Source organism: Archocentrus centrarchus, chromosome 23 (genome assembly GCF_007364275.1).
Source record: "Archocentrus centrarchus isolate MPI-CPG fArcCen1 chromosome 23, fArcCen1, whole genome shotgun sequence".
NCBI lineage: Eukaryota > Metazoa > Chordata > Actinopteri > Cichliformes > Cichlidae > Archocentrus > Archocentrus centrarchus.
Window position 1 is genome coordinate 14,451,227 of NC_044368.1, and position 27,349 is coordinate 14,478,575.

General features: G+C 41.9%; 1 protein-coding gene across 2 annotated transcripts; it reads right to left on the minus strand.

The window, feature by feature from the left end:
• Positions 1-523: 523 nt before the first annotated feature.
• LOC115773719 (tetraspanin-6-like) lies at positions 524-20,109 on the minus strand. Of its 2 annotated transcripts, none has more exons than XM_030720599.1 (9): positions 10,222-10,387; positions 8,392-8,457; positions 7,950-8,066; positions 7,679-7,753; positions 7,454-7,528; positions 6,523-6,612; positions 2,095-2,166; positions 1,886-1,969; positions 524-1,285 (listed from the first exon to the last, which is right to left on the minus strand). In XM_030720599.1, exons 1-9 carry the CDS (start codon positions 10,279-10,281, stop codon positions 1,151-1,153), a joined length of 774 nt encoding a protein of 257 aa, XP_030576459.1. In that variant the 5' UTR covers positions 10,282-10,387; the 3' UTR covers positions 524-1,150. The 2 variants fall into 2 exon arrangements, with proteins under 2 accessions (XP_030576459.1, XP_030576458.1); XM_030720598.1 differs by lacking the exons at positions 1,886-1,969; positions 2,095-2,166; positions 6,523-6,612; ... (3 more) ...; positions 8,392-8,457; positions 10,222-10,387 and adding exons at positions 13,684-13,767; positions 13,893-13,964; positions 15,744-15,833; ... (3 more) ...; positions 17,860-17,925; positions 19,906-20,109 and having other exon boundaries at positions 528-1,285.
• Positions 20,110-27,349: the final 7,240 nt, after the last annotated feature.

Below are 27,349 nucleotides of genomic sequence, written 5' to 3' on the forward strand. Positions count from 1 at the left end.
GCAGCTGCGAAAGGCAATCAAGTCAAAACGGCCTGGAAAACTGATGAAAGGGATCCTGTTTCACCAGGACAATGCTCCTGCACACAACCCCGTGGTTGCAATGGCTGTCGTGCATGATTGTGGCTTTGAGCTGGTTGATCACCCTCCATATTCTCCTGATTTGGCACCATATGACTATTTTCTGTTCCCCAAGATGAAAAAACACTTGGCTGGGAAGCAGTATTGGACCGATGTTGAGGTCATCTCTGCTGTTGAGGACATCTTTGAGGGTCAGGATGAGATGAGAGCTTCTATACTGCAGGGGAGACTATGTTGAAAAATAAAACACATTTGGTCAAGTTTGCATCATGGTCAGCCTATGAACTTTTCAGCCCACCCTCGTAGATCTAGCCAGTTGTGAAGTGATTAATGATGTTGTAAAAAAGAAAACAAAAAAACCCAAAACAATTAAAACATACATCAATCTGTATTCTGTTTATTAAACATCTAACATTAGACAATTTTACATTTTTTGGTATATAAATGTTCTGAATGAAAGAAGCTTTATAAAACAGATGTGTCTTTGGTAATCTGCTGACAATATATACATATAAACATCTGAAATTAGATTTTTTTTTTCTCAAATTAGATTTTTTAATTAGTTTCAAAAAACCTGTCAAGCCATATGATGGACATATAAAAAATTTTCATACACAATAAAAAAAAATATATAATTAGCATAAAAATCAACAACAAAATACAGAAAAATGAAATGCTACCAAACCACAGAATATTATTAAAGTTTTAATTCACCCATAATCTTCATCAGTTCTTTTTGACGAGCGCATTAGCTTTCAGCACTGCATTTCTTTGATCTCGGATCAAAGCTGTTCAATTACAATCCATGTTGGGGCAGAATTACCACCAAACTCCTATGAACACAGAGCTCAAACGTACAAAGTGGTTAACACACTTTGCCACCTATCATATCCCTTTTGGTTACAGTGGGCAGGAATGTGCTTGATTATCACAAAGTCTTTCACAGTATTGTTAGTGGCACAGTGCAAATTTGCAGCTAACAAATTTGTATCCTTGTATTATTGCCATTGCTTCATAGCTTTGTTAAATATGCTGAAATTACAGCCATCACTGCCGGCAACAAGCAAAGAAATCAAGAGTGGTCTGGAAGCTCTGTGAGGGTGGTGTAGTTGCCTGCTTTTGCCTCTGCACTGTACGCCACTGCAGGGATGTGTTTCTTCCGATCCAGCTGGCACAAGATGACAATGCATAACACAATGGACAACACCTAAAGCACAGTGAAAGAGAGATGATTGATTTTAGTTCCTGTTTGGTTGTTTCTTGAATCGCTTTGAGTAAACGTGCTATTTTAAAATGAGGCTGAGGAAAGCAGAAAGGTCAACGAAAATAAAAAGTCAGGTTTGGAGGCAGCAAAGATAAATAAACGTTTACTCGCCTCAGATTCCTTTAAGTTTCATTCAGTTTGGTATGAAGTTAGTAACTCTTGGCTGAGAGACATGGTTGCTGCAATGCCTGTAATAGGCAGTCTTTGACACCAAATTTGATCAGTTTTAGAGAAAATTTTGTTCCGTTTACAAATTATTTTCAACGTAAATCATTATTTATTAAGGTAATTTTTTTTTAATTGAAAAAGTGGAAGAAAGTTTTTGACTAATGGGAGAACTTCACTCAAATGAACCAAAACTTAAGATGAATTGAGATTTTGTCAACAGCTCTAAATGACAGTGGCGTTACATTGCAGTTAATAAATGAAGACGAGTGAGGCGGCTCACTTAAAAATGAATGTCATGGGGGGGCATTAGCGCATTTTGTAAAGGTCATTTCAAAGAAGCTACAATCATGGCAGCCACAGACTGATTGAACTTACCCACAATAATAAGATTCCCAGCATCACGCCCAGCACAATCCTAATTATGCTCATCATGGCCTCAATTAAGTACGGAAAGCACCCCTAAAACATTAAAGGATTAATGAGATAAATGTTCAAATAAGCTGACACCATAACAGCTCATACATTTTACACAAGTACCTGTGCATGAAAAAGAAAGGGCATTTTGATAGGAATGTCTTTAATACCTTTTCATAAATCATGACAGGCAGGTCATCCTTCTGACGATTAACCAGGCTGCTGTTCCTAGGAGCTGCCACCTAGAAAACACAGACATAATTTTATGGACTGATGCACTGTAACAGGCTTTGCTAGGTGGATGTAGAGGTTTCTCCCCTTTGGTTTGCACACTCTTTCATTCCAATTGGGTACATACCCCAGGTGATATGTAATTTTCAATCTGATGATACTGCTGTGGGAAAGCTAACAGACTATCAATAAAGGTTTTGAATGCATGCATTTTCAAACCACAAATGCACTCATAATAGTGGCCCCAGCTGTCTAATTTATAAATGTAGACTGCCATCACGTTGCAAATGATCCAAGTCAGTCTACACATTGAGCACAATTCCTCTGCAATGCCTTTCTCGGTTACTCTGCAATCAGTTGAGTTGATCAGTGGATTCAAGTCAACTGGTTGTATTCTGGTGATGTTCCTTTATAAAATCAAGGACCTGTGTCGTTACAGCGATTCAGTTTATCCATCCATCCATCCATCCATTCTCTTCCACTTATCCGGGGCCGGGTCGCGGGGGCAGGAGCCTAAGCAAAGAAGCCCAGGCTTCCCTCTCCCCAGCCACCTCCTCCAGCTCATCCGGAGGGACCCCAAGGTGTTCCCAGGCCAGCCGAGAGATATAATCCCTCCAGCGTGTCCTGGGTCTACCACGGGGCCTCTTCCCGGTGGGACATGCCCGGAACACCTCACCTAAGAGGCGGCCAGGAGGCATCCTAATCAGATGCCCGAGCCACCTCAACTGGCTCCTTTCGATGTGGAGGAGCAGCGGCTCTACTCTGAGCCCCTCCCGGATGGCCGCACTCCTCACCTTATCTCTAAGGGAGAGGCCAGCCACCCTTCGAAGGAAACTAATTTCTCCCGCTTGTATTCGCGATCTTATTCTTTCGGTCACTACCCAAAGCTCGTGGCCATAGGTGAGGGTAGGAACGTAGATCGACCAGTAAATCGAGAGCTTCGCTTTTACACTAAGCTCCCTCTTCACCACGACGGACCGGTGCAGCGTCCACATCACTGCAGAGGCAGCCCCGATCCGTCTGTCAATCTCCCGCTCCCTTCTCCCATCACTCGTGAACAAGACCCCGAGATACTTGAACTCCTCCACATGGGGTAAGAACTCGTTCCTGAGCCGGAGAGAGCACTCCACCCTTTTCCGGATGAGGACCATGGCCTCAGACCTAGAGGTGCTGATTCTCATACCGGCCGCTTCACACTCGGCTGCGAACCGTTCCACTGCGAGCTGGAGGCCACCCCCTGATGAAGCCAACAGAACTGCATCATCCGCAAAAAGCAGAGATGAGACTCTGAGGCCACCGAGGAAGAAGCCTTCCGCCACCTGGCTACGCCTAGAAATTCTGTCCATAAAAATTATGAACAGAATCGGTGACAAAGGGCAGCCCTGACGGAGTCCAACACCCACAGGAAACGAATCCGACTTATTACCGGCTATACGGACCAAGCTCTCACTGCGGTTGTACAAAGACTGAATGGCCCGCAACAACGGGCCAGACACCCCATACTCCCGCAGGACCTCCCACCCCGAGGGACGCGGTCGAATGCCTTCTCCAAGTCCACAAAGCACATGTAGACTGGTTGGGCATACTCCCACGCACACTCGAATATCCTTGAGAGGATAAAGAGCTGGTCCAGCGTTCCGCGACCAGGTCGAAAACCGCATTGTTCCTCCTGGATCTGAGGTTCGACTAACGGACGGACCCTCCTTTCCAGCACCCTGGCATAGACCTTACCGGGGAGGCTGAGGAGTGTGATCCCCCGAAAGTTGGAGCACACCCTCCGGTCTCCCTTCTTAAAGATGGGGACCAACACCCCGGTCTGCCAATCCATTGGCACTGCCCCAGATCTCCACGCGATGTTGCAGAGGTGTGTCAACCAAGACAGCCCTACAACATCCAGAGCCTTCAGGAACTCAGGGCGAATCTCGTCCACCCCAGGGGCCCTGCCACCAAGGAGTTGTTTAACTACCTCAGTGACCTCACCCCCAGTGATGGTCAAGTCATCTCCCTCATCCCCAGACTCTGCTTCCACTACAGAAGGCGTGTCAGTGGGATTCAGGAGGTCCTCGAAGTATTCCTTCCACTATAGCCTCAGTTGAAGTCAGCAGCACCCCACCCGCACTATAAACCGTGTGAGTGGAGCACTGCTTTCCCCTCCTGAGTCGCCTGACGGTTTGCCAGAATCGCTTCGATGCCGTCCGAAAGTCTTTTTCCATAGCCTCACCGAACTCCTCCCACACCCGAGTTTTTGCTTCGGCCACTACCCGAGCTGCATTCCGCTTGGCCTGCCGATACCTGTCAGCTGCCTCTGGAGTCCCACAGGCTAACCAAGCCCGATAGGACTCTTTCTTCAGGTTGATGGCTCCCTTCACCTCCGGTGACCACCATCTGATTCGGGGGTTACCACCACGACAGGCACCCACCACCTTGCAGCCACAGCTCTGAGCAGCAGCCTCAACAATGGAGGTGCGGAACATGGTCCATTCGGACTCAATGTCCTCAGCCTCCCTCGGAATGCTGTCGAAGTTCTGCCGGAGGTGGGAGTTGAAGATCTCCCGGACTGGGGCTTCTGCCAGGCGTTCCCAGCACACCCTCAGAATACGTTTAGGTGTGCCAGGTCTGTCCAGCATCTTCCCCCGCCACCTGATCCAACTCACCACCAGGTGGTGATCAGTTGACAGCTCAGCTCCTCTCTTCACCCGAGTGTCCAGAACATACGGCCGCAGATCTGATGATACGATTACAAAATCGATCATCGACCTGCGACCTAGGGTGTCCTGGTGCCATGTGCACTTATGGACATCCTTATGTTCGAACATGGTGTTCGTTATGGACAAACTGTGGTTTGCACAGAAGTCCAATAACAAAACACCATTCGGGTTCAGATCGGGCAGGCCGTTCCTCCCAATCACGCCCCTCCAGGTCTCACTGTCATTGCCCACGTGAGCGTTGAAGTCTCCCAGCAAGACTATGGAGTCCCCAGATGGAGCACCCTCCAGCACCCCACCCAGCGACTCCAAAAAGGGTGGGTACTCTGAACTGTCATTCGGCGCATAAGCGCAAACAACAGTCAGGACCCGTTCCCCAGCTCGAAGGCGCAGGGAAACTACCCTCTTGTCCACCGGTGTAAACTCCGACGTACAGGCAGCAAGCCGGGGGATACAAGAATACCCACCCCAGCTTGCCGCCTCTCACCGAGGGCAACTCCAGACTGGAACAGAGTCCAGCCCTTCTCCAGGAGACTGGTTCCAGAGCCCAGGCCATGCGTTGAGGTGAGCCCAACTATATCTAGCTGGTATCTCTCAACCTCACGCACTAGCTCAGGCTCCTTCCCCACCAGAGAGGTGACATTCCATGTCCCAATAGCCAGTTTCGATAGCCGGGGATCGGTCCGCCAGGGCCTCCGCCCTCGGCCACCGCCCGACACACACTGCACCCGACCCCTACGACACCTCCTGCGGGTGGTGGGCCTACAGGAGGGCGGGCCCATGTAACCTCTTCGGGCTGCGCCCGGCCGAGCACCACGGGCTAATGCCCGGCCACCACACGCTCTCCCTCGAGCTCCCTCCCCAGGCCTGGCTCCAGGGTGGGGCCCCGGTAACCCTATCCCGGGCAGGGTAAACTGTTCCCTCGTTGTTGCAAACATAGGGGTCTTCTGAACCGCTCTTTGTCTGGACCCTCACCCAGGACCAGTTTGCCATGGGAGACCCTACCAGGGGGACAAGCCCCCAGACAACATAGCTCCTGGGATCACTGGGGCACACAAACCCCTCCACCACGATAAGGTGGCGATTCACAGGGGATTCAGTTTGATTCAATTCAATTTTATTTATATAGCACCAAATCACAACAAACAGTCGCCTCAAGGTACTTTATATTGCAAGGTAAAGACACTACAATAACTACATCAACTACAGCTACATTACTATTAGTTGAGCAACTTCTAAGTTTCTGCTTCAAATCGACAGACTGTCTTATTCACGTTTTCTTGCTGTATTGATGCACTAATGTTGCTTGAAGACAGCAACTGACTGCGAGTTATCACAGTACTGGGCCCTGTCTTTAAAGCAACCATTTCAAAAGCAACAAGATTGCAAGTGCATTGCAACACCTTTGTAATAATTTTGTGTCATTGTCTCCAATCGCTGCTTTCCCTTGTGTAACTGTAGCATGAAGGAGCCTGGTGATGTTTGGACTTTGTGCTGCTTTGGGAGGAAGTTTGATTTCATAAATGAGAAGTAAATGAATGTTTTTAAAAATTGAAAGTGTTAAAATTAATTGCTCCTCGATGACAAATTAATTCTACTGATAATGCTACCAGGTCCTGTTACACAAGGCGTCTGTGTAGATGTGTTTTCTTTCACACTTACACATGGGTTAGTGGGCTCTTCAGTGCACAGGCAGGATTCTGGGATGTTGAACTCCCAATCTTGGTAACCCTCAAGTCCACAGCACTCCAACTAAGAGGGATGTCCGAGAAGAAAATAAGAAAACTTAGTGAGAACTGCAAAAAATCCACCTCCTAATCCCTCCTACAAACAGTTAAGTTTGACCACACATCTTCTGATTTGTGCTGGTTAAAAATGTGTCATGTCAGGACAGTCTACTGGGCTAAGATTTTAACAGATGGCAGATAAGAATACTGCATTTCTTCTCTCTACTAACTTCAGCGCTTCCTTAAACATCAAAACCGCTAGTTTTAAGTTACTAATATTAGAGGAGCATGTGCCTGGCATCCACTTAACTTCAGTGTCAGCATTGTTTAGTTCAGCTTTTATTTTAGTCTTACATACTGAATTATATGTGAGCTTTGTTGTTAATTACCTCACCAACTGATAGGTGGAGAGAGGTAATGTTTTCACTCCAGTTTGCTTTTGTTTGTTTGTCTGTTAGCAATATACAATATTTCCAATACAATATATCCAGACTAAACATGAGCATTATCTGCTCATGTGGATCTTAAGTTTTAAATCAATACATCCATTTTCTTCCACTTATCCTTTTCAGGGTAGCAAGAGAACTGGAGTCCATCCCAGCTGTCATAGAGCGAGAGACAGGGTACACCCTGGACAGGTTGCCAGCCTGTCACAGGGCTAACACAGAGAGACAGACAACCATTCACACCTACACGTAATTTAGGATCACCAACTAACTAACCCCACTAACTGCATGTCTTTGGACTGTGGGAAGAACAAACGCCACACAGAAAAGGTGGATTTGAACCCAGGACCTCCTTGCTATGAGGTAGCAGCACTAACCAATGTGAACACATGTACATCCTCACAACACAAAGTTACCTACTTCTGTCTGTATAGCACTGAAGACTTCAGTAGCATTAAGCAGGTCCCAGTATTGAGTCTTCACATCTTCAGCTATCTACACAACAAAAACAAAGTAACATAAAAATTACAAACAGTTTGAAAATATTAGTGTATGTTCTAAAACACATTCTGGATTCACTAAATTCACACACACTAACACAAAAAACACAGAAACTCAACATGTTTAAAGGCAGCATGGTGATACCTTAGGTACTGCAACCAGTCCTGTAATATTTACCACCAACATGGAGAGACTGCTCAGAATCATTCCAACTGCAAACTGACACACACACAAGCACACACACACACACACACACACACACACACACACACACACACACACACCACACACACACACACACACACACACACACAGAGAAAGAGAGAAATTCAGGAATAAGGATCCATTTATCTTTGGTATAAAGTGTTAAATGTTTTACTACAAATATCAACATAAATATATTTTCTGTACCCACCACTATTAGAGCCCACTTCTTCTCTTTCCAGACACCAAAGGCACCAAAGATGGTCAAGGCAATAATTACAACAGCAACAATGTACATAAAATATATGACTTTGAGCTCTTTTTCTACCTGTGGAGAAACACACAGAACCAGGTCAGGAGTGAGCAGGAGTGTAACTTGACTTCAGTTACCCATGCACATGCTGTGTGGTGTTAACAATACTAAAGGAGAAGTAGACTATCACACACTGGCACTTTGCTGACCTGGATAAATGCAGGTTGTGTGCTTCTTGTCCACTTATTTGCCACTAATATGCTAATTGCTGATAAGCAACATGGCCTACAAATGGTAAATGTTGGTAATGTGTGATGTACAGTAGTAAATACATTATGAAAAGGTTAGAACACACACAAATTAAATTCATGTAACATAATGCAAGATTTTATACATATACCTCTTCCTGTTGGTGCATGTTTCCATGGGAAAAAAGAGTGTGTCCCAGGAGCAGCAAACCGATGATCTGTAAAAGCAGTAATACAAGTTCATGTGTGTGTGTGTGTATATATACATATATATATATATATATGTGTTTGTGTGTGTGTGTGCTTCTAAGAATTCTAAGAATTGTTACAACAAAGGAAGAATTCTACCAACACATTGAGTATCTATCTATCTATCTATCTATATATATATATATATATATATATATATATATATAGTCTCCCCTTGCCCTTTGTCCCCCAGTGCTGTGTGCTCCTCTGCTCTCTCATTCCCATGATTACTTTTGGACTTTACTTTGAACAGCCAGCAAGGCTCACTTTTTGTTCATTTTTGTTCTTACTCAATATGTAGGTGAGAAAACACAACACATAAGCTTTTGTGAACATCAGCAACACTGAATTAAGTTTATGACAACCCAATTAGAAAAAGATTGAACAAGTTGTTGCTTGTTTGGAAGGGCTGCCAGGAGAAAGCCTCTTCTCTCTAAAAAAACCCATGGCAGCACAGCTTTGGTTTGCAGAGCTGCATGTGAACAAACCACAAGACTTCTGGAACAGAGATGTTCGATTATAGTGCCACATTTGGTGAAAACCAAACACATATTAGCACAAACACCTCATAACAACTGTCAAACACGGTGGTTAATGCACGGTGGACCCGTGCATTAACAGGATCTCTCACATACAGTAATAAAGGCAACGTATATAAATGACATGAAGAAACCCATTTCAGGACTCAAGAATTCAGCACTCAAATATTGATTCACAATTGACTTATCTATCATGTTGTTACAGGAACTGGCAGCATAAGAGATTTTAATGAGCTCAGTGCATGAAATGAATCTGATAATCACTCTGCATTCCAGAAAACCAATGACCCAAAGCACAGATCTGAGTCAATCAAAGCTCAGGTCTACTTCATGGAATATACTTGTGACCATCTTGGCTCCAGGACTTTGGTGTGGCTTAAAGAACGCACTGACATCTGTGAAACTCAACAATATTTGTTAAGTGGAATTGTTTGAACTTCAGGAATGAGCTGAAATTCAAAAAAAAAAAAAAAAAAAAAGTGTCAGAATGTGTTGAGTTGCTTGGACTCATTAAATTGATGGATATAACTACAGTTATGTTTATGCTTGTGACGTCAGCTGTTACAGGCCAGTGTTAATCTCAGTGAAACATTACAAAATGTGTTTCTGTTGTAAGAGCTCTGGGCCAGAGGAATACAAGCTTACACAGCTGTTACAAATCAGCAAACACAAAGCATCCAGGAGGCAATGATCAGACACACAGTGTCAGTTAGAAGGCAACAAGAACGCAGTGGAATAGCAGGAAAAACATGTTGCACAATCCACTTCCCATCAACTGTGGGAATAATGAGAAAAAGATCAAGCAGAGGTAGAAAACGAAATTAACAGGCTCGGGAAACCGGAGAATTACATGGAATAATTACCACCCAATAAGGTCTGATGCATAAAGATGGCGATACTGGCACATAGTCAGCTACGACATGTGTGATGTGTGCCAAGAGGGGACACATTCTTATGGCTACATTTGAACCACATGTTTGTCACTCCTGGAGGGTTTCTCAGCGGTTCTGCGTCTCTGTCCTCTCGAGAACGAATTCCTCTTTTTCTTTCTTTAACTCCAACAAAGTAACCTTCAACAGCAACAGCAACTCGAATAAGTTAAACTGAAAAGGATTTACCTACAACAGATGGAAAATGTAGATTTGTAACAACATCCGCACTTACACAATCTCACAGAAAAGGAAAAACACTTACCGCGATCAGACTTATCACGACAACGTAACTCCGTTTCAACCAGATGTACATTGTGCCCATTTTCGCTGCTCCTGAACTCTGTGCACAAGTGAACTATTTGTTTGCTGTAAAGAAAAAAGTACTTTTAAAGGAGGGAGACCCGTTAAAGTCCCTCCCCAATAGTCTGCGCTCCCCACCTGGAAATAATGAGGATGTGGGTGGGTGGAACTGAAGGGAGTTGTGTCTGGAGTCAGCTGCTCAGTACTCTTGCACCTCTGGCCCCTGAGGTCTCCACTCAAGATAGATTGTTTTCTAAGATTCGTAGATAATTCGTAGGTTTAATAACAGGCGAGATCAGAGGCAAGAAGTCTCCAGAAAACTCACCACTTTGAGCCATGAGACTCCATTACTCGTTATGACCACTGAGTAACAGATTCATGAACACAAAAACACACGCTCATACATGCAGCTGGGGTTATTGTCAATTTTTTTGCACTTACTAAATATGCCTTACTATGAAACAAGAGGACTAAATTGAATAAATAACAGGGGAAAACATCTGCCATTTAACACGAGATGCTGTTGAGTAAACCATGGCATATACCAGTGCATGGGCCCATGTGACCGCAGATTCAGTGGTAGTGTGTGGTGAAGTTTTCTCACTTGCTTTGGCACATTTCTTGTAATAAGGTGCATTAAAAAAAAACGCTCACACATGCAGCAAAACACAGAAAATAACCTGTAAATGCTGTAACTCACCTAAAACCTTTAACTTGTTTTCCAGAATGGAGTTTTTGTGTCAATCTGTGATGAAAACGTTTTTTTCTGTTTCTTAATTTGATTTGGTGTTACTATTTCACCATTTAACTTTAATCTAGAATAGTTAATCTAACTTTCAAAATCTGCTGAGCCCACAGCTGTAAGCCACTGATATGAAAATAGAAAAATTTTTTACATTTGTTGTGAGGCTGATGAGAATCTGTGGTCAAAGAAAGAGGAGTCACAGGATGTCCAGTGTTGTTTTATTACTGCGGTATATTATTCCATATAGTACATCATAAGTATAGTCATAGTTACAATCACACTAAATGTTTTTGGAACTCATAGAGTATGTACTTTTTAAAATCTGAAGTGCTGTATTTCAGTTTTTGTTCTGTTAATCTAACTGTATTTTCCTGTATTGTGTAACCAGTGGATGAAAATATTTTCTCCTTAATACATGAAATTTATTACTTTGGCTTTATAAAACAGAATAGAAATCAGCATCTGAATGAGAGTACACTTTGATACACATTGGCAGCCAGGTATCTTCTGCCTGTCTGTGAAAGAAAGAAATTAGGAATGGAGGAATGCACGTCTAGAGTCCACAGTCATTCTGATAAAATATGTAAACATTTTGACCAACCTGTTATAGAATGTCAAAAAAATTTCTGATGCCATTGACTTAGTCATTAATGCAAAGCTTCAAATTGGCACGACTGAAAGACTTCCAGGTTCTGTAGCTAGCTATACCTAGCTTTTCTGAGAACTGCATCTTCACTGCAGAGGTTTTTCTTCAGTAGCAATCGTTAGCTACAATTTCAGTAACAGACCAAAATGAAAATGTACACAGCTTTGTGTAGAACACCACTACATGCCGACTATCATTCTTAAAAATCCCATACTTTGAAAAGAAATAATAGAGATACAATAGATATTACATTCTTTTTAATCACAGAGCCATATCCAACCCACATACATTGCATGCGCTGTTGCAGTGTTATTAGTCACTACATTCTTTGTAAGAAAGGCTCATTTCCAGAGTGAAATATTTCCTGATGAGTACAGAAACATCTGGAGGGTATCATCAACACACACATCACAGACTCTGTCAGCATCAATATCAACCCTTATCGTAAAGCTTTTTTGTTCTGTGTTTCCAGTGAACATCCAGAAGATCTTTGGCACGCACTGACACTGTGTAACAGGAAGGCACAGAGGACTCTAATGAACAGAGGACGCTGGTGGGTGGAAAAGCACAAAGGGTCAAATATCCCAAAGAATCCATCCTCTTATTCCCCTCATATAAATTTTGAAAAAAAAACAAAAAAACTTTCCTTTTTCAAATTAGGGTTACACTGAATGTGTAATTATTTGTGGTTTGCACATTCACTTGGCAAGAAAAAGGTTGTTGACCAGCCGGAGACACGGATCCCAGCTGGCACTAGGAGTACACAAGCTAGTGTACTCCTAAAGTGTTTATTCTGGATATACCCAAGTCTGGATAGATGGGAGTGTTGTGTCAGGAAGGGCATTTGGCATAAAAATGCTACCAAATCAAACATGGTGGTTTTGCACATGTTTGCTTCTTTTTGGCTTACTATTTAAAGCTCTCTGTATATATTTATTCATGAACACAATACTTCGTTGGTCTTACAACATGCTGTAACAATATTTTGACCAGCTAAGTCCATCTCTGAAGTGGTTCTTGTATTTTGAACTTTGCATTTATGAGAAAGACAGAGACAGACATGTCATTTTTCTCAGGACTGTTTTTGGATTCTTTAATCCCCGTGGGGAACATTAGCACTCCGTCTACTCAGCAGCTCACTCTGAAACATAACGAGGGACTCTTCAACAGTCGGAACAATCTTTATAGGAAAGCACACTTACATCATATTCATATTCTCACTAGAAATACAGCCATCACAGCCGGGGGGGGGGGGGGGGGGGGGGGGGGGGGGGGGGGGGGGGGGGGGGGGGGGGGGGGGGGGGGGGGGGGGGGGGGGGGGTGGGGGGGGGGGGGGGGGGGGGGGGGGGGGGGGGGGGGGGGGGGGGGGGGGGGGGGGGGGGGCATCAGAAAGAAGCAAAGAATCAGAGGTGTCTGGAAGCTCTGTGAGGTGGTGTAGTTGCCTCTTTTGCCTCTGCACTGTACCACTGCAGGGGTGTGTTTTCTTTCCGATCCAGCTGGCACAAGATGGCAATGCATAACACAATGGACAACACCTAAGCACAGCGAAAGAGAGATGATTGATGTTATTCCTGTTCATGTTTCATTACTTGCTTTGAGCATACTTGGAAGATAGAAAAAGAGGCTGAAATGGACAACAGTCAAAGAACTAAAAAGGTTCATTTACAAACATTACATTTAGACATGTCATCCTATTCATGCACAGTAACCTAGTAAGCAAGTTCGGACTGAACAAAGTTGCAGAAGTTCAGAGAATTTTGAAGCTCTACTTAACTGGAAGCTTAATGGAAGAAAAGTTTAAGAAAAAAATGGGAAAAACTTGACTCAAATGAACCAAAACTTAAGATGAAATGAGTTTTTGTCAACAGCTCTAAATTACAGAGGCGTTACATTACAGTTAATAAATGAACTCTTAGGTGCGGTGGCTCGATTAAAAAGAAAAAAAATGAATGTCATGGGTGGCATTAGTGCATTTTGTAAAGGTCATTTCAAAGAAGCTACAATCATGACAGCCACAGACTGATTGCACTTACCCACAATAATAAGATTCCCAGAATTATGCCCAACACAATCCCAAATATACTCATCACGCTTGTGATTAAGTACGGAAGGCACCCCTAAAACATCAAAGGATTAATGAGATAAATGTTCAAATAAGCTGACACCATAACAGCTCATACAGTTTACACAAGTATCTGTACGTGAAAAAGAAAGAGCGTTTTGATGGGAATGTCTTTAATACCTTTTCATAAATCATGACGGGCAGGTCATCCTTCTGGCCATTAACCAGGCTGCTGTTCCTAGGAGCTGCCACCTAGAAAACACAGACATAATTTTATGGACTGATGCACTGTAACAGGCTTTGCTAGGTGGATGTAGAGGTTTCTCCCCTTATGGTCTACGCATTCTTTTATTCCTGGTGGCCCATACCCCAGGTAATAAATTATTTTCAATCTGATGATGCTGCTGCTGTGGGCAGATGTAACCTCATCCACTCATCCACTCAGTTTTCCAATCATGGCCCTGGTTCTGTCGATGCTCAGTCCCACACATTTTCATTTTTAATTCCTTCAGAGTTTCAAAAAAAGAAAGTCTTCATGTATTTCTCCTTCATAGTCGTAGCTGACAAAAGCAAGCAAATTTGCAAAGGCTGTGATGTCTGTGGACTCATCGATGGGGAGAGGATTAAAAATAGCTTGCTCATATTCTGCTCAGCAGCTGCTTTAGCACATCTTTAGCCATGTCATCAATACGATGCTTCACCGTATTATCAGATAAAGTGATCACATTAGTTGTATGGCTGCTTTTCATGGCAGCAGGTAAAAATCAGATCCTCTCCGACCCAGTCTTTGCTATTGGCTTTGCCACTCTGTAAGAAGCCTCCACTGCCTTGGCATTTTCACTCCCAGTTTCACGTTTCAATTGCTTTCGTGCAGCTCACATACTCTCGCAGCTTGTTTTCAAAAATCTCCCGCTGCTTGGATAAATATTGTCCGTGTTTAGACAGGCCGGGGACTGTCTTCGGGTCCCACTTGTGAACACCAGCGACAGATACTCACTTGAGTACTTTCTCTGTTTCCTTTTTTTTTTGTCTTTTGTATATTCATCTTGAGTATCAGACATAATTGCGGTTAAATATTCATCTTCAGCTTTCCATTTGCTGATCAGCCACCCTTCCATGATACTTATCTCACCACCACTAATCATGCATCCCTATGATTCCCTCTCGCTGAGCTATAAACCATATGTTCCAGCACCGTGTTGAAGCCTGCTGCCCAGTCATTTGCAAAGTGTAGGTTAAGGCCAATGTGTAACCCACCTGCACACAAACTTCAAGTTCAGTTGGGAATCGCTGTAATAGACCAACACTAAAGGTTTCTGGACCAGAATGGTCGATTAACTAACTCAGTGGCAGTACCACATGTAGCATCATTCTGCTTATAACATTATATGGCACTAATGTCTCAGCCACACTAGAGTAGGTCGCCTGGTGTGAGGCAACCTGTCTCCAAACAGTCGCGGTCTGTCTTGGAGTGACTGCAGTCACTCGCACGCAGATTTGCAAATGCAGACAGATTGCCAGCACATTGCGTATAATACAAGTCAGTCTGCACAATGAGCACAACTCCACTGTAATGCCTCTCTTACCTCCTCTGCAATCAGTTAGGCTGAACAGGAGATTCAACTCAAACTGGTTGCAACTGGTTGTATTCTAGTGACATTCCTTTATAAAATCAAGTGCCTGAAAACAGCAACTGACTGCGAGTGGTAACAGTACTGGGGCCTCTCTTTGAAGCAACAATTTCAAAGGCAATGAGATTCATTGCATACAGTTGCAATAATTTTGGTTGTGTCATTGTCTCAAATCGCTGCTTTCCCTTGTGTGACTGTAGCATGAAGGAGCCTGGTGATGTTTGGACTTTGTGCTGCTTTGGGAGGAAGTTTGGTTTCATAAATGAGAAGTAAATGAAAAATGCGTTTAGCTTATTTGTAAATGTTAAAATTAATTGCTCCTCGATGACAAATGAATTCTACTGATAATGCTACCTGTTACACAAGGCGTCTGTGTAGATGTGTTTTCTTTCACACTTACACATGGGTTAGTGGACTCTTTGGTGCACAGGCAGGATTCTGGGATGTTGAACTTCCAATCTTGGTAGCTCTCAAGTCCACAACACTCCAACTGAGAGGGATGTCCGAGGAGAAAATAAGAAAACTCAGTGAGAACCACCTCCTAATCCCTCATACAAACAGTTAAGTTTGACCAAACAGCTTCTGAATTGTGCTGCTGAAAAATGTATCAGTCATGTCAGGACAGTCTACTGGGCTAAGATTTTATCACTGGCACATAAGAATACTGCATTTCTTCTCTCTTCTAACTTCAAAACAGCTACTTTAAGTTGCTAATATTAGAAGAGCATGTGCCTGGCATCCAGTTAACTTAAGTGTCTGCATTGACTAGTTCAGCCTTTAGCCTTACATGTTGTATTATATGTGAGCTTTGTTGATAATTACCTCTCTCCATAGGTGGAGAGAGGTTATGTTTTCGCTCCGGTTTGCTTTTGTTTGTTTGTGTGTTAGCAACACAACTCAAAATATTTTGAATCAAAATATTCCAGAGGGGCCCAAGAACATATGATTTCATTTTCAGAGTCAAAGGTCGGAGATCAAGATTACCATAAAGTTTCAAAAATTTAAATCCCTATTTCAAAATTTTTTGAGCCAAAATTGACTAGACTTTGTGGCTTTAGTAATTTAGAATGGAGTATGATGGTAATGGGTGTCATCTATTGCAGCGTAGTATTGGCACAGAAATTTTGGTGTGGGCAAGGACTGCGTTCTACTAGTTTTTATTGTTTTACTACCTCCCAAAGTACTTGGAACTGCAATTCTGTGAGATTATGCTTACAAAAACTGGCACAGGTATCCACTGCTGTTGGTCACAGACATCTCTGTGGCATCATCAGCACTGATTTCTTTGTGCCGTGTTTACAAAATTGGTTAAAAGTCATTTTCAGTGGAAGCTGGCAATATGAAGCTGCAACCTAATACTTGTTGCTTCACGGTGGGCATGAAACATCACAGCTGAGGCTCAGCTTCTTTTCAGTCATCCAAACAACCTCAAACTCATTTACTAATGACTCCTTAACCCTGGAGTTACATGGACAGGATTGTGAGGAGAGATTAATAAGAGACACACATACATGGAGGTCTGTCATGTTAGTAGAGAGAGATATTGTAAACACATGTACATCCTCATTCATATCCTCACAACACAAAGTCACCTACTTCTGTCTGTATCTCATTGAGGGCATCAGTAGCATTAACCAGCGGCAAAAGGCTCAGGTACTGCTTCTTTATGTCTTCAGCTAACTGCACAACAATAACAAAGCAACATAGGTTTGAAAATATTAGTGTATCCTCTAAAACACATTCTGGATTCACTAAATGCACACAAAAAAACACAAAAAACACAGAAACTCAACACGTTTAAAGTCAACTTGGTAATACCTTAGGCTGTGCAACCAGTCCTTGAATATTAGTCGCCAACATATAGAGACTGCTCAGAATCATTCCAACTGCAAACTGACACACACACACACACACACACACACACACACACACACACACACACACACACACACACACACACACACACACACACACACACACACACACACACACACAGAGGGAGAGAGAGAGAAATTCAGGGATAAGGATCCATATATCTTTGGTATAAAGTATTAAATGTTTTATTACAAATATCAACATAAATATATTATCTGTACCCACCACTATTAGAGCCCACTTCTTCTCTTTCCAGACACCAAAGGCACCAAAGAGGGTCAAGACAATAATTACAACAGCAACAATGTACATAATATGTATGGCTCTGATCTCGTGTTCTACCTGTGGAGAAACACACAGAACCAGGTCAGGAGTGAGCAGGAGTGTAACTTGACTTCAGTTACCCATGCACATGCTGTGTGGTGTTAACAATGCTAAAGGAGAAGTAGACTATCACACACTGGCACTTTGCTGACCTTGGTTAAATGCAGGTTGTGTGCTTCTTGTCCACTTATTTTGCCACTACTATGCTAATTGACACTGAGTAACATGTGTTGTACAGTAGTAGATACATTATGAAAAAGTTAAAAAAAAAAAACGCACAAATTGCATTTGTGATTTTGTACATATACATGTTATACCTCTTCCTGTTGGTGAAAGTGTCCATGGGCAAAAAGACTGATTCCCAGGAGCAGCAAGCTGATGATCTGTAAAAACAGTAATACAAGTTCATTACTTTCAGGGCTGCATGTTCTGTCTGTCTGTCTGTATTGTCAAATGTATTCGCTCGTCTGCCTTCACATACATATAAACTTGAGTGACATCCCATTCGTAATCCATAGGGTTTAATATGGTGTTGATCCACCCTTCACAATTATAGCAGCTCTTCTGGGAAGGCTTTTTCACAAAGTTTAGAAGCACATTTATGGGAATTCTTAATCATTCTTCCAGAAGCACATTTGTGCAGTAAGACACTGATGTTGGATGACACTTGGCACAGTGCAGTCAGACAAGTACTGACTTGTCTGACTGGCAACCTATATGACATGATTTTACGTGGCCACTTTGTGGCTGAGTAACTGTCATTCCCAATCACTTCCACTTTGTTATAATACCACTAACAGTTGACTGTGGAACATTTAGTAATGAGGAAATTTCTTGTTGCACAGGTGGCATCTTATAATATTACCACACTGGAATTTTCTGAGCTCCTGAGAGTGACCCATTCTTTCACAGATGTTTGCAGAAGCAGTCTGCATGCCTAGGTGCTTGGTTTTATACACCTGTGGCCATGGAAGTGACTGGATCATGTGGATTCAATAATATACTGTATCTATATAAGAGTGGGCCAAAATCCCTCCACAGTGATTTTAAAACATGATAAAGTCAATAAGAAAACAATTACTTCAATTTATTGCTACTACTTTTTCACAAACTGCTTCTGCATTTTGGCTGAGTTTTTGCTAAATGCATAAAAACACAGTGTAATATGTCATGTGTTGTTGAACAGATTGTGCTTACCTAACATAATTTTTTATTACGTCCTGATTGTCCGCAAATGGGCCTTTAAGCCTGGGAACTGAAACTTGTTTGGACAGTAATAAAGGCAACGGCTACATGACACGAAGAAACCCATTTCACCACAAAAGTATTCAGCACTCAAATATTGATTCCTAATTGACTGGTCTATCATGTTGTTACATTATCTGGCAGCATAAAAGATTTTACATAATGAGCTCAGTGCATAAAATTAATCTTGATAATCATTCTACTTTCCAGAAATCAAAGCTCAGGTCTACTTCATGGAATATACTTGTGACCATCTTGGCTCCAGGACTTTGGTGGCTTAAAGAACGCACTGACATCTGTAAAACTCAACAATATTTGTTAAGTGAAATTGTTTGAACTTCAGGAATGAGCTGAAATTCAAAAAAAAAAAAAAAAAAAAAAGTGTCAGAATGTGTTTCTGTTGTAAGAGCTCTGGGCCAGAGGAATACAAGCTTACACAGCTGTTACAAATCAGCAAACACAAAGCATCCAGGAGGCAATGATCAGACACACAGTGTCAGTTAGAAGGCAACAAGAACGCAGTGGAATAGCAGGAAAAACATGTTGCACAATCCACTTCCCATCAACTGTGGGAATAATGAGAAAAAGATCAAGCAGAGGTAGAAAACGAAATTAACAGGCTCGGGAAACCGGAGAATTACATGGAATAATTACCACCCAATAAGGTCTGATGCATAAAGATGGCGATACTGGCACATAGTCAGCTACGACATGTGTGATGTGTGCCAAGAGGGGACACATTCTTATGGCCACATTTGAACCACATGTTTGTCACTCCTGGAGGGTTTCTCAGCGGAACGAATTCCTCTTTTTCTTTCTGTAACGCCAACAAAGTAAGCAGTTTGTGACATCACCTTTCGGTATTTACGCACTCATTTCTTTCATTTCCGTTTCCTAGACAGACCGTTGTTTTCCTCTCTCGCTAATGTGTTTATTAGAGCGTGTCTCGACTAAATTAAACTATTTATGCCTCCAATAACCTTCAACAGCAACTCGAATAAGTTAAACTGAAAAGGATTTACCTACAACAGATGGAAAATGTAGATTTGTATGCATAGTACGAGGAGGGTCTCAACATCTGCACTTACACAATCTCACAGAAAAAGAAAAACACTTACCGCGATCAGACTTATCACGACAACGTAACTCCGTTTCAACCAGATGTACATTGTGCCCATTTTCGCTGCTCCTGAACTCTGTGCACAAGTGAACTGTCCGTGCAAACGCAACTATTTGTTTGCTGTAAAGAAAAAAGTACTTTTAAAGGAGGGAGACCCGTTAAAGTCCCTCCCCAATAGTCTGCGCTCCCCACCTGGAAATAATGGTCAGAATGTGGATGGGTGGAGCTGAAGGGAGTTGTGTCTGGAGCCAGCTGCTCAGTACTCTTAAACCTCTGGCCCCTGAGGTCTCCACTCAAGATAGATTGTTTTCTAAGATTCGTAGATAAAAACAAAGCGTGTATGATCACGTTAACACCGGTGCGCAAACGTGTATCTGATGGTTTGATAACAGGCGAGATTAGAGGCAAGAAGTCTCCAGAAAACTCACCACTTTGAGCCATGAGACTCCATTACTCGTTATGACCACTGAGTAACAGATTCATGAACACAAAAACACACGCTCATACATGCAGCTGGGGTTATTGTCATTTTTTGCACTTACTATGAAACAAGAAGACTTTTGCGTACACCATGGCATAGTGCAGTGCATGGGCCCATGTGACCACAGATTCAGTGGTAGTGGTTAAGTTTTTCTCACTTGCTCTGGCACATTTCTTGTAATAGGCTCTAGGTGCTGCAGGTGCAAAACAACAAAAAAAAAAAGCGCCCACGCATGCAGGAAAACACAGAAGATAACCTGTAAAATCCTGTAACTCACCTAAAACCTTTAACTCGTTTTCTAGGACAGAGTTTTTGTGTCAATCTGTGATGAAAACGTTGTTGTTTTTTTAATCTGTTAATACTTTTTTCCCGTTTTTAAATTGATTTTGTATTGCTATTACAGAATTTAACTTTCCTATTTATTTCCCTCTATTTTGTTGTTCAGCACTTTGCGACTTTGTTTGTGAGAAGCGCTTTGTAAATAAACTTCACTTACTTGACTTATTTACTTCAACTTTCAGTAACATATCTGCAGTATTTCATTGCGTTAGTCATCACGTCCAGAGTAGTTAATCTAACCGTCAACATCTGCTGAGCCCACAGCTGTAAGCCACTGATATGGCAAAAAAATAAAAATAAAGTTTTGTTTTATTACTGCAGTATATTATTAAAAACTGTACAAACTGTCAACTTTTAAACATAGACATCTGAAAATGTTAAAGAATGTCAGCAAATAGCAACCTGTGCTGAAGGGTTTCGCAGTTCTGTTTAAACAACTTCAGCTGTTATTCACAAGTTGAGTCCAACTTATCTCCTGCTTATTTTGCTGACGTAGTTGCGTCTCATGTGGCGGGAATTGAAAAAGAAACAAGTGAGAAAGAAATGATTAATAATGCTCCACGTCATCCTCCACTGGAAAGAAGATTTGCCACACTTGACAATAACGAAAACGGGAGGGGACTGACAGGAAGAGAGATCACGGAGGAGAATGAAAAAGTACACTGTAAACCCAGAATTTGATTCCACTTAAAAATATTGAGTTCATATTACTTACAATTGACTAGAATGTGAACATTACTTGTTAATGCTGAGTAGACTGTACTTTTTGATGGTCTATCTTATTGTAATCATGTGTTTGAGTTCAAACAACTTAATAGCATCAAGTTTTGCACCTGCTAAAAATCTAGTTTATACCAGTTTTAACAGACTGGGTTAATGCACAGCTGCATGGTGGCATGATGGTTAGCACTGCTGCCTCACAGGTAGAATGCAATCTTCAAGGTCTGGGTTCAATTCCAGCTTGGCACAGGCCTCTCGCTGTTTGGAATAGAAGACATTTAGGTGTTTTTGTTCACAACGCTCTCTCGTATAGTTTTTTTTTTATTGTTCCATGGACAAATGTTATTTGTAAAGGTTAATGTACCAGCATTCAGCAGGGCTGAGTTTTATCATGTTTTTTTACCAAATTTAAACAGACACAGTTCAACACTGTAAAAAATATCTGTATTACTGGGCAGCACAGCGGCGTGGTGGTTAGCACTGCTGCCTCACAGCTAGAATAACTATCTGATAGTCTGGGTCTGATTCCACCTTAGCCTGGGACTCTTGCTGTGTGGAGTTTGTATGTTCTCCCTGTGTCTGTGTGGGTTTCCTTCCACAATCTGAAGACATGCAGTTACTGGAGTTAGGTTAATTGGTCACTCTAAATTGCCCACAGGTGTGAATGACTGTCTGTGTCAGCCCTGCAACAGGCTGGTGACCTGTACGGGGTGTACCCTGCATCTTACTGCCTTGTCAGCTGGGATGGGCTCCAGCCCCCACCACCCCCACACAACCATGAAAAGGATAGGGGAATTGATTGATCAAAAGACATTTTATTTTTTCATGAACTATAAAAGATAAGTTTGGTCAAATAGAATATACACTTTAGTTAAATTGGATATGGAGTAGTGCTTACTTAACAGGCTGAGTTAAATGAACTGTTTCATTACTTAAAAAATTTAAGGCAATGAGTTACCTTGGTTTTTTTTAAGTAGATTCAACTTATCCGGGTTTACAGTGTAGACACATTAGGAAGTTGCATCAGATCCTTGTTTTTCACTTTGTGTACCAACTCTGTGACAGCTCAGCACAGTCCTCAATAAAAGCTTTTTTTGTCTGCTTGTGCCTTGGAAGAACGGATTGTTAGAAACTCTGTCACATGACCTCTCACTGGAGTCCTGGAGTGAAACATTTCCTGGTGGAGTACAGAAACATCTGGAGGGTATCATCAACACACACATCACAGACTCTGTCAGCATCAATATCAACCCTTATCGTAAAGCTTTTTTGTTCAGTGTTTCCAGTGAACATCCAGAAGATCTTTGGCACACACTGACACTGTGTAACAGGAAGGCACAGAGGACTCTAATGATCAGAGGACGCTGGTGGGTGGAAAAGCACAAAGGGTCAAATATCCCAAAGAACCCATCCTCTTATTCCCCTCTTATAAATTTTGGAGAAAAAAAACCCCTTCCCTTTTCAAATTAGGGTTACACTGAATGTGTAATTTTATTTTTCTATTTTATACAGGTTGTGGTTTACACATTCATGGGAGTGTTGTGTCAGGAAGGGAATCTGGTGTAAAAATGCTACTAAATCAAACATGCAGCGCTGGTTTTCCATATGTTATTTGCTCTCTGTATATATTTATTCATTAACACAATATCTGTTGGTCTTACAACATGCTGTAACAATATTTTGACCAGCTAAAGTCCATCTCTGAAGCAGTTCTTGTATTTTGAACTTTGCATTTATGAGAAAGACAGAGACAGGCATTTTGTTTTTCTTGGGACTGTTTTCAGATTCTTTAATCCCCGTGGGGAACACTGGCACTCCGGCTACTCAGCAGCTCACTCTGAAACATAACAAGGGACACTTCAAAAGTCGGACGAATCTTTATAGGAAAGCACACTTACATCATATTCATATTCTCACTAGATGTAAGTAATCCCCCTCTTCTATGAATATGCTTTTGGGGACAAAGCAGCTGAAAGCTGAAAAAATATATTGTATAGAGCAGGGGTCCCCAAACTTTTTCCTGCAAGGGCCAAATAACTTTTCCCTTTTCTGATGGGGGGCCGGGTCAGTTTGAAATAGAAAAAGTGTGACAATTGCAGGGGTACCTCAACATAAACATTTATTGTTTTCAGAAAACGACACATAACCAAACATTAATAACCCTTTCCGGGATCTTCACAGAAAAAAAAAAGTCAGGAAATAAATAATAACACTATTAACAAACTAAATAACACTATTTACAAAATAAATAACACTATTTATGAAATAATAACCAAATAACCCTCTCTGGGTTCTTCACAGAAATAAAAAGTCTGTGGAACATTAATTTTATGTTGTGCCGTGCACATCTTAACAGGTAAAGTTGTCAGAGCAGAATCTCTTTCTTAAATGACTCATATGAGCAGTCTTTCAAAGTTCTTGTGTTCCTTCCTTATAAGGAAGGTTTCAGAAGGCTTGTAGATACCGCTGTTTGCAGCTTTCTCTCTCATCAACTTCCCTGTGAAAACCACAAAGCAAGCAGGCTGAGAAACCAAACTCAGTGATACAGCACCTACACAGCACATTACATTTTACTACCAGTATGGTTGTGGGGATGGATTTTATCCCAGTAGATTTTATTATGATCATATTTGTTTATACTCAGAATGACTCATTCAAGTCCGAAAAGTGAGCTTACCTATGTATGTTCATCAGTGTGAACTGTGGGCCTGCATCTGGCTGGTGAGAAGTTGAATGTCAGGTTCCATTCTAGTCACAGCTAGTCTCAAACACTGATGCAGATGTTCATCTGTCAATCTTGATTTCATCGGAGTTTTCAGGAGTGTCATGTGTGAAAAGGTTTGCTCGCAGATATACGTGCTGCCAAAAAGTGTGGACATCTTCATTGCGTGTTTTTTTATGTTAGGGTACGTGTCATGTGGGAGGGCGGCATAGAAGTCAATAAGACTGTTGGGCTTGAACGCGTCTTTCAGAACATCACAGTTCTGTAACTCGGCCAACTCAAACTGATAAGAAGGCTGGGCTTCATCGATGTCGGCAACAAAGGGGTTCTGGAAAAGACGGATTTCTTTTGCACTAACATGTAGTTCACGGAATCGCACACCGAACTCCGCCTTCAGCATTTCCAGTGCTTCCACACACTTTTCAGTTGGGAACGGGACCGCTGGGTTCTCTGCAGAGAGGTTTTGGGTAGCAGGGAGATGGATGAAGTTGTGCTTTTTCACTTGTTCCAAAAGCAGCGCTAGTTTTACCTCAAATGCTTTTAGAAATATCTATATACTACGGTGGCCGGGAGGTGCAAACCAAAATTACAAAATCTGAAACACTTTTACAAGTGGCAAAACAAATTTACATTTTAGAAACAAAATCACATTTTAGAAAACAAATTAACAATACGAGAAACACTTTTACAAGTTCAGAAGAAATTAACATTTCAGAAAACAAATTAACATTTCAGAAAACAAATTAACATCACTCGAAACACTTTTACAAGTGGCAAAATCAACCGGAAAGGGTAGGTACTAATTCCAAGGCTGACCCGGAAGTGATAACGGAAGCGGGCATTTCAACCCAAGATGGACAGCAGTTCAGTGGCGTTTTGCCCGTTTTGCGGGGCACATATGAGTAGATTAACGCGGTTTTGTTTTTCTTGTGGACGGTCCTTAGAGTTTTTAAATGGGACAGAACAGACGGAAGGTCCAGAGGCACAGGGGATATGTCAACAGCCGGATAATGCTAAACAAAGTAAGTGCAGCATAGCGCTCGCTATCTGAAGTAGCCAATACGAATGAAAGCTATTAGTGTCATTGGTTAGCTCATTTTGTTTTTTGAGACAGAGCTTTGTTAATTTCAGCAGAAAAACCTTGCTCGTCATATAAACAGTTCCTGGAATACCGAAGCTCGAAGTCCAAAGAGCGTCAGTCTTTTAACTACGGGCCTAGAGGAAGACACCGGGCTAAAGAACAAAAACACGTCCAGGTAAGTTGTATAGTACTGATCGTGTAATCAGTACTGGACTGTCTGATTCGGCTCACTGTGAAACTGTGGTGGCACAAATTAGCTATTGAAGCTATTAGAAACTGCTGATAAATTTATGCACTTTCCTCACAGGTTTTTGAACTCCCAAAGATAAGTCTGAAAATGAAAGGTAAGTAGATTTTTGCATCTAGCCTTTTTCACAGAGAGAGAACCTTTCTAATGATTTATCAACCAAGAGGAATCTGTCATGTACTTGTTTACATTCTTATATGACTATTGTGGTAATCATTTTATTATTTTCATTGTGTTTAAGAGATGCACTGGGACATCAAGCTACAATTCAGCCAGGACAGGTAATGTCATTTTCAGACGTTCATCATATTCTGAAAACTGTGACATGCTGGTCAGATTTACCGATGATGCAGGTGTTTATGAGGAAGGGATTGACACAGGTGGTCCAAGATGCTAATGAAGCACCTGAAAGACCGGCCAATTTTTGATGGACCAGAGGGACATCGGTTCTTGGTCTATAATGCAAATGGTATGCATAGGGTTAGATATGTGCTATACTAATGGATGGTTATTAGTAAACAGATATGTGACACATAATATGTTTTTTTTTTTTTTTTTTTTCCCCCAATATCTTAAAGTAAATAATGTATGTTTTCATTTTACAATATGAATTCATTCACAGCTGTTAGGGAGGATGAATACTTCCTGGCAGGACAGATGATTGCAGTTTCAGTTGTACATGGAGGTCCGGGACCCCATTTCCTGTCAGAAGATCTTGTACAGTATCTTGCTGGCCAGCCTTCATTCAAACCAACAGTTAATTTAATAACTGATGAAGAAATAGGGAAAGCTTTGCGAGAGGTGGGGATAACATAAATCCAGTGTGGTAGGACAGAGTTTAACATAGTTCCTGCACTGTTCAATGATGATGTTTAGTTCCCACACATATACATTTGCAGAATTATGAATTTATGGTATTGTAGGGTTACAGCATGCTATATATGTCACTAAATAAAAATGGTCAAGATTAACACATAGTTATTTAATGTGTTGGGTATGTCTCTTTGTCTTTCAGATTGAGAATGCTGCTACATTGGATGCTCTACAAGAATGTATCATGAGACACAGCACAATGTTGCAGACAGCAGGCTGTCTTAGACATGTGGCTGCTGTGGACGAAAAGACAGAAATTGTGGCCAACTACCTCCAGTGGTATATTTTTGACCGCAACTCATCTGTAATTGACAGGTAAGATATTTTTAATGATGTAATTTTCTTTTTTTTTTAATGTAGGAATGTTTAGTTTGTAATGCTCCATGGCACGTGTATCTGTTATCAGTCACTGTGACAAACAATTTTGCCTTAGTGTGCAACATCTACATATCTGTGTAACAGTGTGTTCACTTTGTAGATTCAAAGATGGTCTTTCAGCTCTTCAGTTCCTGACTGCACTACAGCAACACCCTACTTTGCTGACCCCTGTCCTGTGCCACTGTGAAAAGCGACTGACTGCCTTTGAGCTTGAGAGACTCTTCAAACCTCAACTCAGCCCTTCAGGGAGTAATAGGAGACTGAAAGAAAGCCAAACCTTGGCCTGCTGGGCAGACTATCTCCTTGATTGTGAAGGTTTGTAAGGTTTTATTTGTACCTACTTGGAAAACCACGTTAGCCTGGTATATTTGAACATTTATTTCTTTGCAGAAGGCGAGGCTGCTGTGTCTGTGGAAGACATTTTGATGTTTGCAACTGGGCTGACATCACTTCCCCCATCTGGCTTGGAACCACTGCCACAAATAGAGTTCCTGGATGACGTTCCACTCCCAATGGCAAATACATGTTCAAACTTGTTGAAATTACCATTTCTGGATTCATATAGTGTGTTTAAGTCACAAATGGACTTTGGAATTCAAAA